The sequence below is a fragment of the Bombus vosnesenskii genome, unplaced genomic scaffold (assembly GCF_011952255.1).
Source record: "Bombus vosnesenskii isolate JDL3184/JDL3185 unplaced genomic scaffold, Bvos_JDL3184-5_v1.1 scf7180000013264, whole genome shotgun sequence".
Taxonomy (NCBI): Eukaryota; Metazoa; Arthropoda; class Insecta; order Hymenoptera; family Apidae; genus Bombus; species Bombus vosnesenskii.
In genome coordinates, this window is record NW_022882924.1 from 6,214,490 (window position 1) to 6,228,043 (window position 13,554).

At 40.6% G+C, this 13,554-nt stretch overlaps 1 protein-coding gene across 1 annotated transcript; it reads left to right on the forward strand.

Annotated features, from left to right (window-relative positions):
- The first annotated feature begins 493 nt into the window (after positions 1 to 493).
- On the forward strand, positions 494 to 5,842 carry LOC117237728 (pro-corazonin-like). The gene is made up of 3 exons (XM_033502023.1): positions 494 to 653; positions 5,240 to 5,467; positions 5,661 to 5,842. Exons 1-3 carry the CDS (start codon positions 522 to 524, stop codon positions 5,769 to 5,771), a joined length of 471 nt encoding a protein of 156 aa, XP_033357914.1. The 5' UTR covers positions 494 to 521; the 3' UTR covers positions 5,772 to 5,842.
- The last annotated feature ends 7,712 nt before the right edge of the window (positions 5,843 to 13,554 follow it).

Below are 13,554 nucleotides of genomic sequence, written 5' to 3' on the forward strand. Positions count from 1 at the left end.
AAGAGTCGTGCGTTTCGTCCCGGGTGGACTCGTCAGTAAGGCTATGCCCGGTAGTCCCTGCCTTAGACGTAGGGGAGTCTCGCTAGGTGCGGTATTTCAATCGCTCGTATATTCGACCGCTAGCGAGTTAGACAGACTCGTTGTCGTCGTAGCCCTCTAGTGTTGGCGGTTGGTACCAGCGGATCGCCCGGGAGGTGTTGCGCCGCGTTGATCCCTCGACCTGTCTGCGTCCTATTGATACCGATCCGCCACAGTTTTAATGACCCCTTAGAAACTTCTTGCTTCTCAATAAGGATTTATTATAAAATTTCCTATGGTTTGCTGAGCTCACTATGATGATGTTACCTAACGATAATTAGCGACTTTGTTGCTTTCGTTATCACTTATTGATAGGAACTACCTACCTAACCTAACCCCAACCTAACCCCAACCTAACCCCAATCTAACCCCAAACTTTTAATAATATCGTATAAACGACTAAGAGAAGGGGTGGTGTTTTAATAGTTTTGCGAACGAAGGGTATGAGAGAATTTCCTTATATAAAGCAGCCTGCAAGGATCATGGTTCACAGTATCTTGAATTTGCAATATTGTGCTCTTCGAGGTGCTTCCGGTGTTTGCCAGACGTTGGGACGTTGTATCAGAGCTTTTAAGGTAACATTAGCCCTATCATTTCTATCGCGAATACATTTTCCATTTATATTTGTTCAATTTTAAAATATCTGTTTCCTGAGAACGTGGTATTTAAATATTAGAATTTTGTTTGCCTGCGTATCTCGCACTTTAAATAATTCGCAAGATAACAGCTACCTTATCTCATAATGTAAAGCAAACGAAATCTAAATTACAATTATATGGGACGTTTACATGGTATTTCTATCGCGAATGAATCTGATGCGGATGATCTGGGACTTAGTTATCTGTTTAGTCTATGTTCTATCCATATTGCGTAATAAGAATACGGCCACATTTTCGTTGTTTCGTCCGCATCGATAACTCGGTTATCGCGTGCAACAATTATACGAGATCTCCTAATTTCCGACAATGGCAAAGAACATCCTTTAAAGACCGAGTTATTTTAATTCATTCGCTTATATCGATCAAGTGTTTGCAATAAAAATCAGGGACTCTAGATATTTGTGAAAAATTTCGATGAAATATAGTCGAAATGTGTTTCATTTATCGTTATCGTTACTCGTTAGTAAGAATTCTTCGAAATCGAGCATCTTGATCATTCAAGTTTAACTTCGCGATAAAAATGAATCTCGAATGAACACAAAATTACTTAGTCTTTACATAATTAATAAATTACATAAAATTATACAAGGTAGTGTTAGGGAAGTGATACATTTACACTGTACATGAGAGTGTGTGTAAGGGTCACAGAGGGCGTCCAGGTCTTAGTTGAAACAAAAGACTGCCGTTAGAAGATTCTGGATAGTCGGTTGGTGACAAGCGTGCGTGCAAGACGTTCTTCAGAGTGTAATATAGATGTATAGCTGTTGTGTGTGAAATATAGTCAATTATTTGTATTTCCAAATCCTCGAATTTCCTTAACAGGTAGGATAGAAACGTTATTTCAAAACAGCTTTTCGGCGAGATACAGCGAGGTAAGAAAAAGCAAGAGGGAATACAATCAAGGAAATTGGACTACGTTTCTCGTGAAGCAAATTTAAGGAACCGCGTGCGGATAATAGAGCCGTCAGAATGCAAAATAATACGTAATAAATGTACTTTTATTGAAGCAAGACGAGCGAGGCTAATGATCGTCGAAACAATAAATTGCACGCGATTGTAACAAAGAATAATCTTCGATCGAGCCAGACAGATGTAACGAGAATCCTCGAGATTGTCGAAGTAACCAGGAGAGTAGAAACATTTTTGTAAAAGGAAGAAAATCAGTTGTGAAGAAAAATAGAAATGCTATTTATCTCTTAAGATATCATCTATCGTAAATATCTAATGTTTGTGATCGATTTCATTCAAATTACGCTATACCCGACTCTGCGACGCAAGATCCTCCATAAACAAATAAAAAAATCAATTTTTCCAAATTTTTGAATTTTATAATCAATTCATACGCAAGGGACTCGTAGCAATTGAATTCTCACGGGAGAATCATAGAGACCACTCCGATATTCCATTTATCTGAATGCGTCGAATAAGAAATACGTAAGCACCTGGTTTACTGCTAGCCAACATACTATAATTTCCGGTTTATAAGTAGAGCGTGAGTTCATCGATTCTCTGCTCTGCTTAGGGTTTCTCGTTTAAATGAATTCATATTCGGAACAGCTTAATCGGCCACCAAGTCCTTCGCTGGAATAAACGTTCCATCTGTGGCGGATGAAAAGAGAGTCGTGCGTTTCGTCCCGGGACTACCGGTGGACTCGTCAGTAAGGCTATGTCCGGTAGTCCTTGCCTTAGACTTAGAGGGAGTCTCGCTAGGTGCGGTATTTCAATCGCTCGTATATTCGACCGCTAGCGAGTTAGACAGACTCGTTGTCGTCGTAGCCCTCTAGTGTTGGCGGTTGGTACCAGCGGATCGCTCGGGAGGTGTTGCGCCACGTTGATGCCTCGACTTGTCTGCGACCTATTGATACCGATCCGCCACACAGCCTCCCCCTAGCGCTATAGCGTGACCCCAAAACTATATAGCGCGATACAAGTTAGAGGGAATGGCTCGTCGTCGATGATGGAAGGCTGATCGTCGTGGGGACGAGATGGTTGTCTTTTTCTCTGACGTGATGCCCACGAACTATTGCAATGGCTACATCACTTCCTGGCTTGGTCGTCGTCTCGTATCCGGTCACCTGCTTGGCGTGTTCGTCGTCGGTGGTTGGCTCCTTTTTCTCTGACTCCTTCTCCAAAGGTGCGTGTTCGTTGTCGGTGGTCACCAATGTAGCGGATGAAAAGCGTTTCGTCCGGATCGCCCGGGAGGAGATGCCTCGACCTGTCTGCGTCCTATTGATACCGATCCGCCACACATCTTATACTCGCCGTCATCGTGCAAGATCGAACAATGCGAAACACGGGGACCTGTTTCGCGTCGTTTTGATGACACGCTCGAAAATGGCTCGTCTCTATGCGACAGAGATGCTGGTCACGTCTCTTATCCACGGGACACTTAGTAGCACTTACTCTTATCTTAATGACCGGGGACGCGGGTAGCGTTAATGGTTCCTTTAAAATTAGCACGTGGAAATGTACGAGGGTACTCTAAAATTTTTCGAAAAAACCTCACGTGACGCCGCGTGTACGTAGATGTCGGCGAACGGCCAGATAAACGACTGGTTCTTCTTCGTTCTCTTTCTTCCACGGGCCTTCCGAAGCGTTTGCAAGAGGAATCGACTTCCAGACGAGTAGCCATTAAAGCAGTTTCGATTGAGACGCGTGAATATTAAGTAAATGCACGGTAACATTCGACAGCCGTCTTTCTCCTTTCACGTTTATCATTTCGCGAGATTAACTAGCCGATCGAGCAGCAGTCGGTCAGCTAATTTGGAAAACGACGAATGGAATGAGTTCGTTGTGCGCGTAGTCATCGAATATTTTCAAAGTTCGCCTTCCCATATCGAAGTTTCCTCGTAAATTTACAGAATCGCGTGTACGATGAGAAGTTTCGAATAAAATTCAGCGACCAAGTAGCCGGTCAGTAAATTGAATGGAGTCGCGACACGACGATTAGGATCCGGAAAGATGCATCGTAAACTGTATGCGAATATTCTGTGTATCGATTAATCAAACAGAAAGTGGAGGAAAATTTCAAAGCTCTGAAAGAACAAATCGAATAATAATAAAGAATAATCGAATAATTTGGTATAAGAAGATAAAGTATATACCGGTCGAATATCTTCTATTATTCGGTCAATCACTTTACATTATTTCTCAATAGGAAAAGCGACGAGCCAATCGTTTGTCCTATGATTAAAACGCTACGACGAAAATCGACATTATTTTCCGATAAGTCATAGTAACAGCATAGTATTATGCGTATAGCGATAGAATAAAAATCCTGCGATAGCGCGGTACCTGGAAATAAATGTTGCAGAGTGGTCGTTAAACGAACAAATTAGGATGTCGATAGCAAAAGATTTAAGCGAAGATATTGCAATTAAATCTGCGCGCTTCGTAATTAAATTTCCATCGTATTCAAGTTGTCCCGTGCACACGACCACGTCCATTATACTTCGCGACGTTCCATCGGCGATTTCGTTTGCACGGGGTGAAAATTGCGCCGGCGAGTTTCACAATGGCCAATTGTTCCGTTTAATTCCTCGTTGCATCACGTGCAATACCATGTTCGATTGTAAATCGTTGCTTAAGAACTCGGCATTTTCCTTCTGTATTTCGTCGATAGCGTAAAAACGTGTGCAAAATGTCGTAAAGCGTGGTTTACGGCAATTTTCTGAGAGAAAGATAGAAAGTTACGGAAGAACGTTGCCTCGTTTCGCTAATAGACAGCCGATACCGATTCGTGAAATGAAATCTCTCTCGACGCAACTATATTTATTTCGTTGATAGCGATCACGTACGCCAATTCGTGCATTCATCAAAAAGCATTTTACAAAGTTTTCTTTCTTTCGTTTAATTTTTAATATTTCGATAATAAAAAAAAAAAAGAATGAAACGAGAATTTCAATTGAAAACTAATTTTCTTCTCGCTCGTGTACCAGCTACGTCGCATTCGTTGCGTTATCAAAGTAAATTACGTAAAAGTAAAACAGGTGATCGCGGGCATCGAACAGTCTGGCCTATGGGACTTTAAATTGTCGGACGTGGAACGGATCGTTGATCCAACAAGTCATCCGTGACGCTTCGACTGTGTCCATTGTTTTACGTTCGCGCTCGCTGCACATCGGCGGATAAAGCTGCCTTTTCCATTGGCTGGATCGTAGAAAAAGCAACTAATTCGAATCTGCCGCCAAGAAATAAGCCCGATAGCAATCCATAGTCTATAGTAGTACGCTTTCGTTTCGATTTATGAAACGGTACAACAGTATTTGGTTTACGCGATACAGCAACTTTCGTGGCTTCGATTAAATCCGTAACGATGTCAAACTTTCATCATGTTCGTCGTATGTTTCAAAACTCATATTCTTTCGAAAATAAGAGCGAAAAGTCCGGCGAAAATAAAAGCAATTAACTATTGTACATATCGTCATTTTGAAATTCTCCGTTTCGCCGATGAAATATTTTCTCTCTATAGTTTGACGAATGTATTTTTCTGATTCTTACAGATGGGTAACGCTCGTGTTTTAATTCTGTTCATCTTGTCGCTGACTGTAATGACGGTTACGTGTCAGTCGTACCACTTCAGTATTCCTGACTGGACAAATGAAAAGACATCAATATTTAAGGAAATAGTAAATGCGATCAACAAGTATATAAGCCAATCGAATAACGTCCTTGCTAATTGCGAGCTACAGAAGCTGAAATTGCTGCTTCAAAGAAATATTAACTACCAAGTAAGCGATGTCGGAAAGGAAGAAAAATCGAGCATTGTTTAGCAACGAAATTACTCGTGAAATATTAAAACCATGATATATTCTTGTATTTGGATAAATTTGTTGCAAATGAATATTTCTATATTTATCGCATTAGCATGAGTTTCTTAATGAACTATTTTGTATCATAAACGAAAATCTGAATTCCTTACAGCTGTTTCAGGTACCTTGCGATCTGCTTGTTTCTGGAAAAAAGAGCTTCTCTGAAAATACAATCACCGATTATTTCCATCGACAGCCTACTCCAGTTAATAACAATTACTAATTATTGATGTTATTCTTGTCGTCGTAACAGATTTTAATTAATTCCGGATTATACGTATTATCGAATAAAGAGCGACTCTAACCGACACCTTGCGATCGCCTCTTTAATTACCTCTACCCTAATCCTTTAATTTTCTTCCTTTCGAGAAACGTAAACGCGCGATCCACGCGTGACTTACGATCTATCGCAAAATACGAAATAATCGCAAATAATTCGTTTGCTCGATCTGAATTGGACTCGGATAAATCGTAAATAGAAATTAAGAAAAATACAAATAGAGAAAGTAGAAAAGATTAAATAACAGTCTATCACTTTAACGTGTTTGTAATTTGGCCTGCTGTGACTAACATTAAGGGTATGCTGTATTTCTGGAAACGGAACAAAATCGTGTTTTGTCTCAATACGCGATAATAAATGGAACAAACGTCAAGTCGCAAAGGATACATATTCATTTTTTTAACCAACCTGACTAACACGATCAAAAACTCGAAATGGAAACTAACCGATACCCCGCTCATTTCCAGGATGCGCTTCTAAAACGTCTTACTTTCGTCCTGTTTTATCTTGCCGAATTCTAAATTTGATTTGGTTCCGTTTCAAAGTGCGAAAAGAACGACGACGGTGTTTGTGGAATCGAGTGTCGCTGAACTTTTCGCGCGTGACGCGCTTTTTCTTGCCTCGTCCGTGCTATTGCTTCGGTACAACTTGTCTTCCAACGATTTTCATTCGTATCTATTTCCGCTAGTTCGATTACAGCCGGTTCCTATCGTCGATCGGCATCAATTATTCAATCCCGTGTATAGTTCGCCTCCGTGCTGATATACGGCTCGATTTAAAGCGTAATCGTTCATCAATCATGGTTAACGGGCAAATTGTTTTTATTGGACCGCCAGCATATCTGGATTTGTATTAATTATCGAGTTCTCCTCGCGGGCATCCGCGGCGCATCCAGTTTTCATCGGGCCCATCCGATCGGTTAATTAAGTTTTCGCTGTCCTAATTGGACAGACGGTCAATAGGATAGATCGCGGTGGCCTGGTACTGCACGCCGTAGGGGATTTTGTCTGTCAACGGAAGATGGAGTGAAACCCTGGCGAATAGAGACACCTGCTGAGTCCATGGATTATCCCTATGGACAACTTATCTCCAACTGCAATTCACCGCCTGAATTTGGAGACTTTCTATTTTCGTTATACACCGAATACAAGATACGAAACATCGTCGCCAGGAACGAGGGGAATTACTGGTTTCGACATTACGACTGTCGAGTTCGACGATACAGGGGATCTTGTATTTTCGTTGAGCAATTAAGGCTGAATATTTATTTGACATAACAGATAATAAGATTTCTTCTTTCTCTCGTGAAACGAGAAACATATACACAAGGTGGTGTCTCTGTAGAGAATTTTTCAAATAAATTTCTACGTCTTTACGTGTAATATCATCTATCAAAATTTAGCTAGGCCGAAAATTTCGAATCGAAGATTTTTTGTTCCCGTCTTCCTCGAATCTGAAAATCAAAATCGATATTTCAATGAAAAATTGAGCAAACCGCGAATATTCTGTTAATCTCTGTGTGTCCTTTGTCGCGAAATTGATTATGAGCGTATGGTTGTTTTCCGAAGCTGACCAGCCGACGAAAGAAAGAAATAATCGATGGCTCTGTGTCAATTATTTGGCCGATTGGCGTTAATCGAAAATTTCCCCGCTAATTTTCGTGGGCGAACACGAGCCAGCGGTGCAATTAATAAAATGCAAGGCTAATTATAAATGCAAGAATAATGGCGGTTCACGTGCGAGCGTTCACATTACAGACAGGAGAGCACTCACGGTTATTAGTTGATAGCGTCAGGACGCGTATAACTATCATGCACGGGCAATGCACTTAAAACTTGGCTGTTAATCAGAAACCAATTACGGGAGGCGGGTCGAAATGAGTTTAATCGCATTAAATATTAAAGCGTCGTCACCGTACCATGGGACTGGGTGTACCAGCAACCATAGGTGACCCTCTTCCTCCAACCAGTCATGGAGCAACCACACACCGCCACGTGCCCATGCGAAACGCTTTTCTCTCTTAATACCTCTGGGAATAACCGAAGAACCCTACGCCAATGTCCTTTATAGGGTGGTGCCTGGCGTGCCTGCAATACGCATGCACGGCCACTGTATTTCCTGATAATGCTCCTTTATACGGACGCGTGTGCGTGTATAAGTACGATTCCTTCCTACTTTCCGTCTTACCGTGTATCATTTCTCTAATTTTCACTTTCCTTGAAATTTATTCCCAATTAAATTCATTCAACGATCGAACGTCTATCCCAGGAAAAGAAAATCTTTTTCACACGGGAAGCTTTAATCGCTGACATTTTTACGATAAAACGTATAAAGGTGCGCTATGTGGATTAGCGCGTAAGATCAAAAAGAAAAGAAAAGATCGATAAATACGACGGATCTGCCGGAAACAGCGGTTCTAAATCCATCTCGTGATTTGAAAGGGTGAGGAGACCGATTAACCGCTCAGCCGTTGCCACCTCTTTGAAAAGCGTGTAGCTAAAATGCGACGAATATACTCGTCGAACGTAGAGTACGCGTGATCGTTGTAATACAGAGTTGAGTCGTAACGAATCGACTGCTTTATTTTTTCATTTTCTTGAGCAGACAGGGCTCATCGTGACACGAAACATCGCCATTTCTTCATGACGAGTATACTCGTCAAAAACAGCCAACTGTTGAAAATCACCGAGTCGCTGTACGAACGTGAAAGAGTCCTCTGATAACACTTGCGTTCAGATTCTTGTTCCGCGTCTCGTGCATATTTCACATCGGCTTGTTTCGCAATGGATGGCAGCGCGCGGAAATCCGGCATGATATTTCAGCGGGCTATCGCGTCGCGTTAGGAATTTTAAACTCGTGCTTGACCCGCGCCACGGAAACGAATATCAGCTATAGAAAGCGGTGTGCTGTTGTAACAGTACGCGTATAAATACATAAAATCGGGGCAATCATCCTAAATGGGAGCGCCTTCTAGTGCGTGGTAGGTCGTCTTTTTCGTGCTGTCGTCTGTCGGCTGTCGTTTGTCGCCCGACAAGGGAGCCTTCGTGGTACCGAACACGAAAAAGCGCGAAACCACGCGGGGGAAAAAACCGTTTGACGAGCCCAATTCCATCCTGACGTCGTACTCGCTCGCTGCCTTTATTATTTTCACGTTGGATGCACGGTTTTTCTCGATCCTTCAGAGGTCGTGTTAACGGTTTACGTTTCAGACGGTCGAAAGATAAGTCGTTCGGGAGTAGTTGATTTTTCGATTCCTACGACAAAATTTAATCGCAGCTATCGTTTGTGGAGCGAAGGGAAGAAAAAAGGGACACGAGCGTTCTCGATTTTTTAACACACCGTCTGTGTTCGCTCTGTCTACGATGTCGACCGCAAACGATCGGAAATAAAGACAGCGACGAAAGTTGGCCACTTTTTATGGGCAGGAAACGAACACCGTTTAGGCACAGTGTTTTAGAAAATGCGTGCAACAGCTAATGACTACGAAAATTGATCGGATCTGGCGTGCAAGCCGGTTAATCGTTTTTGTAGTGGATAGAGACGATCCTGTCTCCCTCGTCTATGCTAAACGTTACGTACCTACGTGAACAGGTTGATAAAAAAGGAACAAGTTAATATCCTTCGCCAAAGGATGAAAATAAGCATGCTATGCCTACGTTATTAATCCTTAACGCTTTTGCCAATTAAACGACAGATTCGCGAACGAAGTGATAATACGATCTTCTTGTCGACAAGTCAGGACATTTTCGTTAACACGCTTCTGGCGATGAAAATGTACCGGAAGTACATTATTAGAGGCGAAACGATGTTTTTGATATGTTGTAAAATCGTCGAATCGATTTCCATTCATTTTTCATAAAAGTGATCAATTTCCACGAAGCTCGTCTGATCGTTTTCATCCGGGATCAGGCGTCTCCCTGGACGACCGGAAAAAAAGCGTTCTCCAACTCGGTTTCCGCGACTCCGCTAAAGCGCAATCGCAATAAATTTACGCCGGTTGCGTAAATATCCCGTGCAGCGTACTCCTCATGATTTTATAAACACGTTTCACCCGGGTCTCGCGTATATGTGCGTACCCGTTATGATCTATGCACAGTGTCTACCCGAAAAAAGGAAAGAGAAAGAGAGAGAGAGAGAGAGAGAGAGAGAGTAAAAAAAAGATGAGGTTGCATGATGAGTGATAAAAATTTCAACCCCGCTAGAGAATTTCGAGCCGTTCCGATATGCGCGACAGTCTTCTGGCAGGTTAATCTCTCGTGCCTATATCGGGATTAATGCTTTTATCCAGCATTTATTGAGCATTAAAAACTGAAGATTTGCAATTTTTATTCTTGATCGCTGCATTTTGTACACATATTGTACTGGATCGCTGTGACCCGTATCGGCTTTTTCTTTTCTTCATTAAACTTCAAGTTTTCTATAGTAAACCTTCTGTATATTTGATTCTTGCGTTTACGATATGCAAATTTGTAATTCGTATCTCTCGTTATTAATTTTTGCGTATTCACGACGCGAAATTATATACGCGTGTATTATATATCGCGTATAAGATAAAATTGACGAAACAGGTTGATAGATTAAATGAAAACTGGGGGCAATTTTTCGAGCAATCTATTTATGTTTTATGTTTTAATTATGTTTATCTGCACACTCTTGACGGCGACGAGGTAATTAATATCTTTGGACGATTCGGAGCTGCCGACTGTCCTCTGTATTGATAACAAAGATTAACGTTTGCAAGATTCATCTTGCTTAGAACTTCATTCACATTTCAGTTTATTTATCATGCATAGTTTCGAGTCATATTCTGCGCACGTTACGTTATATCATAGTATCATCCATTGAATGTACCAGTTTTTAAGATCTGACTGGTATTCGTTTGCAAATTCAGCTTGTCGAAAGCCGTTGCTTCAACGAAGCCTCGAGGTTTCCGATTAAATTTGTTTTTTATTTCCAACTTTCCTTTTCGATATTGCAAGTATCTAGTCGGTCTCGGTTATGGTATTCTATACAGTTACACGATTGTCGATCAGAAAACAATTAATCAACTCGAACGTCGATATTAAGGAATGCTTTAACGTTCATCCAGAATTCATTGCTCTTGCTATTCTTCTTACCAATAAATATACGTATGTATAAATAGAAGATTCTAAAGATGTAAACGCGTAACTATAAATCGTTTGTCGTAAATACCACCGATCGCATTTTACAGATGAATAATTCTCGCAACTGCTCCCTTCTTTGCGGCCAACGATACATATAGGCGGAGCTGAGGGGATGGTTTTGCAGCGTGCGTGGAAACACAGGGGAGGAAATAATTGTTGAGCATCGTATCGCCTCGCCAGGCCGAAGCTAATATTGGATTAGTTTTTAATTCGAGCCGCCCCTCCAATTTCGTCTGTAAAATACACACGAAATAACGCACGCGTACGATTGTATATGCGTATACGCGTCGCTATGTTGCTACCATTGTACATATAAAGGACTATTCTATATTTCTAGCTTTGTTTGAAGTTTCTAATTTCGCAAAATTGAACCTCTTTCGCTTTATCTTTCGAATAAATTCTTTTCTTTCAGATTGGACGGGTTGTTTCGATGCGATCGAGTTTTGGAATTAACTTTCTATACGATTATTGGTAAAAATAATTTTGAATATCGTTTTTGTAATAGAAGGTGAAAGATCCATTTGGATTTTGAAAATTTCGCGCACCGCTGTGCATCGATCATCGTAGTTGCAGGTACAGTGTTTCGTTTGAGAGAGAAAACACAATTGCACATTTTAGATACATCTGTGCATGAAAGTAAATAAAATGAATTATAAAAGCTATATTTTATTCCTTACCAGGGAATTATTTTGCCTTGCAAGGGAGTTTATTTCGATCGTGCATGATATACATACATGTTAATAAGATTTACATATACAGGGTGGTTGGTAACTGGTGGTACAAGCGGAAAGAGGATGATTCTACGCGAAAAAATAAGTCGAAAATATAGAATAAACATTTTTCCTTTGAGGCTTTGTTTTCGAGAAAATCTACTTTGAATTTTCGCTAGGTACGCGCGCACTTTATCGCGTCTCGTTATAACGGATCTCACTGTAGATCGTTGTCTCGATGGAAAAATTAAAAAAAAAAAATGTTTATTCCATATTTTCGACTTCTTTTTTCGCGTAGAATCACCCCCTTTCCGCTTGTACCGTCAGTTACCAGCCACCCTGTATATATATAAATGTATGTATAAATAGAATTGGGAATATCCTTGTATAAAGTTCAGTTGGATACAATTTTGCTGTAATTGGTAACGAAATTTTCTGATGTTTTTTCAGATTAATGTCAATTTAGTTCTCGTGTAACACTAATACCTATCGGATCTTTTGGTCTTTAAAAGAGACTTTGTGGAACCGCGTAATTGGATACCGCCGACTACGTTAAAAACTAGAAAAACCACAGGAATATCTCGGTGGACAAGATTACAGGGCGCTTGACGCACAATCATGAGAGTTTCGGAAGACAGAGTCAACGATGACCGACCGGAAACGATTCACTTTCAATTTCCTCTGTCAAGACGAAATACGTAAGACAGTTACTACACGTTCCAGTATCGTTTAAAACGCATGTTTACTTTTCAATATATACATATATTAATATCTCTATTAAATTTACAATTCCACTTCTCTCGTATTATTTTATATCGAAATAAATTTTACTAGTAATTTATCGTTGGTTCAATAGTACCCAAGGAAAGTCATTATTTTTTAGTTCCTTTATTAATCTGAATATCTCGAGCAGTTTTATTTATCCGCAGAAGGCTGTCCATTAAGATCATGCGTACAACAATACGCAACAGTTTATCATTAAAAACCACTACAGACGTTCCTCATTTATCAGACATTCTTTATTTCATCATATTCCTCGAGAAGACCAACATTCTCACGAGTATTCTCTAGGTATATCGGTGCAAGTTAAAATAGTCGTATCTGTCGTCTATATGTGTGGAGCAAATTAAAAGAAAATAAGAAATAGGGGGCGGAAAGTAAAACGTACCGGCAATTATTTTTCCGTCATAAATAATTTTCTGACGATCCACCGAGAGACGTCCTTAGCCCGGCGGACGAGTCGAAGGCTTCTTTTTTGGCGGGCATTTGTCCCCAAATAATTGGGCGGAACGGCGCGCCGCGTCTTCTCTGCAATTATAGGCAGTAAACGTGGCCACATCCGGCACTAGCAGCTCTCCTAGCTCAAGTGGGATAATTCGCTGCGGAAAGACAACGATTAGGGTGATCAGAGAGGACGAGAAACAGAGAAACACAGAAAGAGAGATAGAGAGATAGATAGATAGATAGAGATAGAGAGGGAGAGAGAAAGAAGCAACTGTGTACGTGTTTGCTGGATATAGTTAAGGAACACAATGAAAATGGAGAAGAAATAAGAGAAAAATTAATGATATCGAATTTCGAAGATGTTTAATATAAGAAGGATGAAAATTTATTTAACGTTGCCGAATCAGCTTTATTACGACTCATTTGCAATGGATGAGCATTATGTGACAGCTTCGAGCGATATATAATTCCATTAACGATCGCAGATTAAAGCTGAAATAGTTTTGTTGTCGAGCGTGATTCCTGATTCGATTTATATTTCACTGACGCTCGATCGTAATTAAGTTTTCCATGATCAATGAAGCTCACTCAGCTCTATGCGATTCTTCTCTGGCGTATATCAAAAAC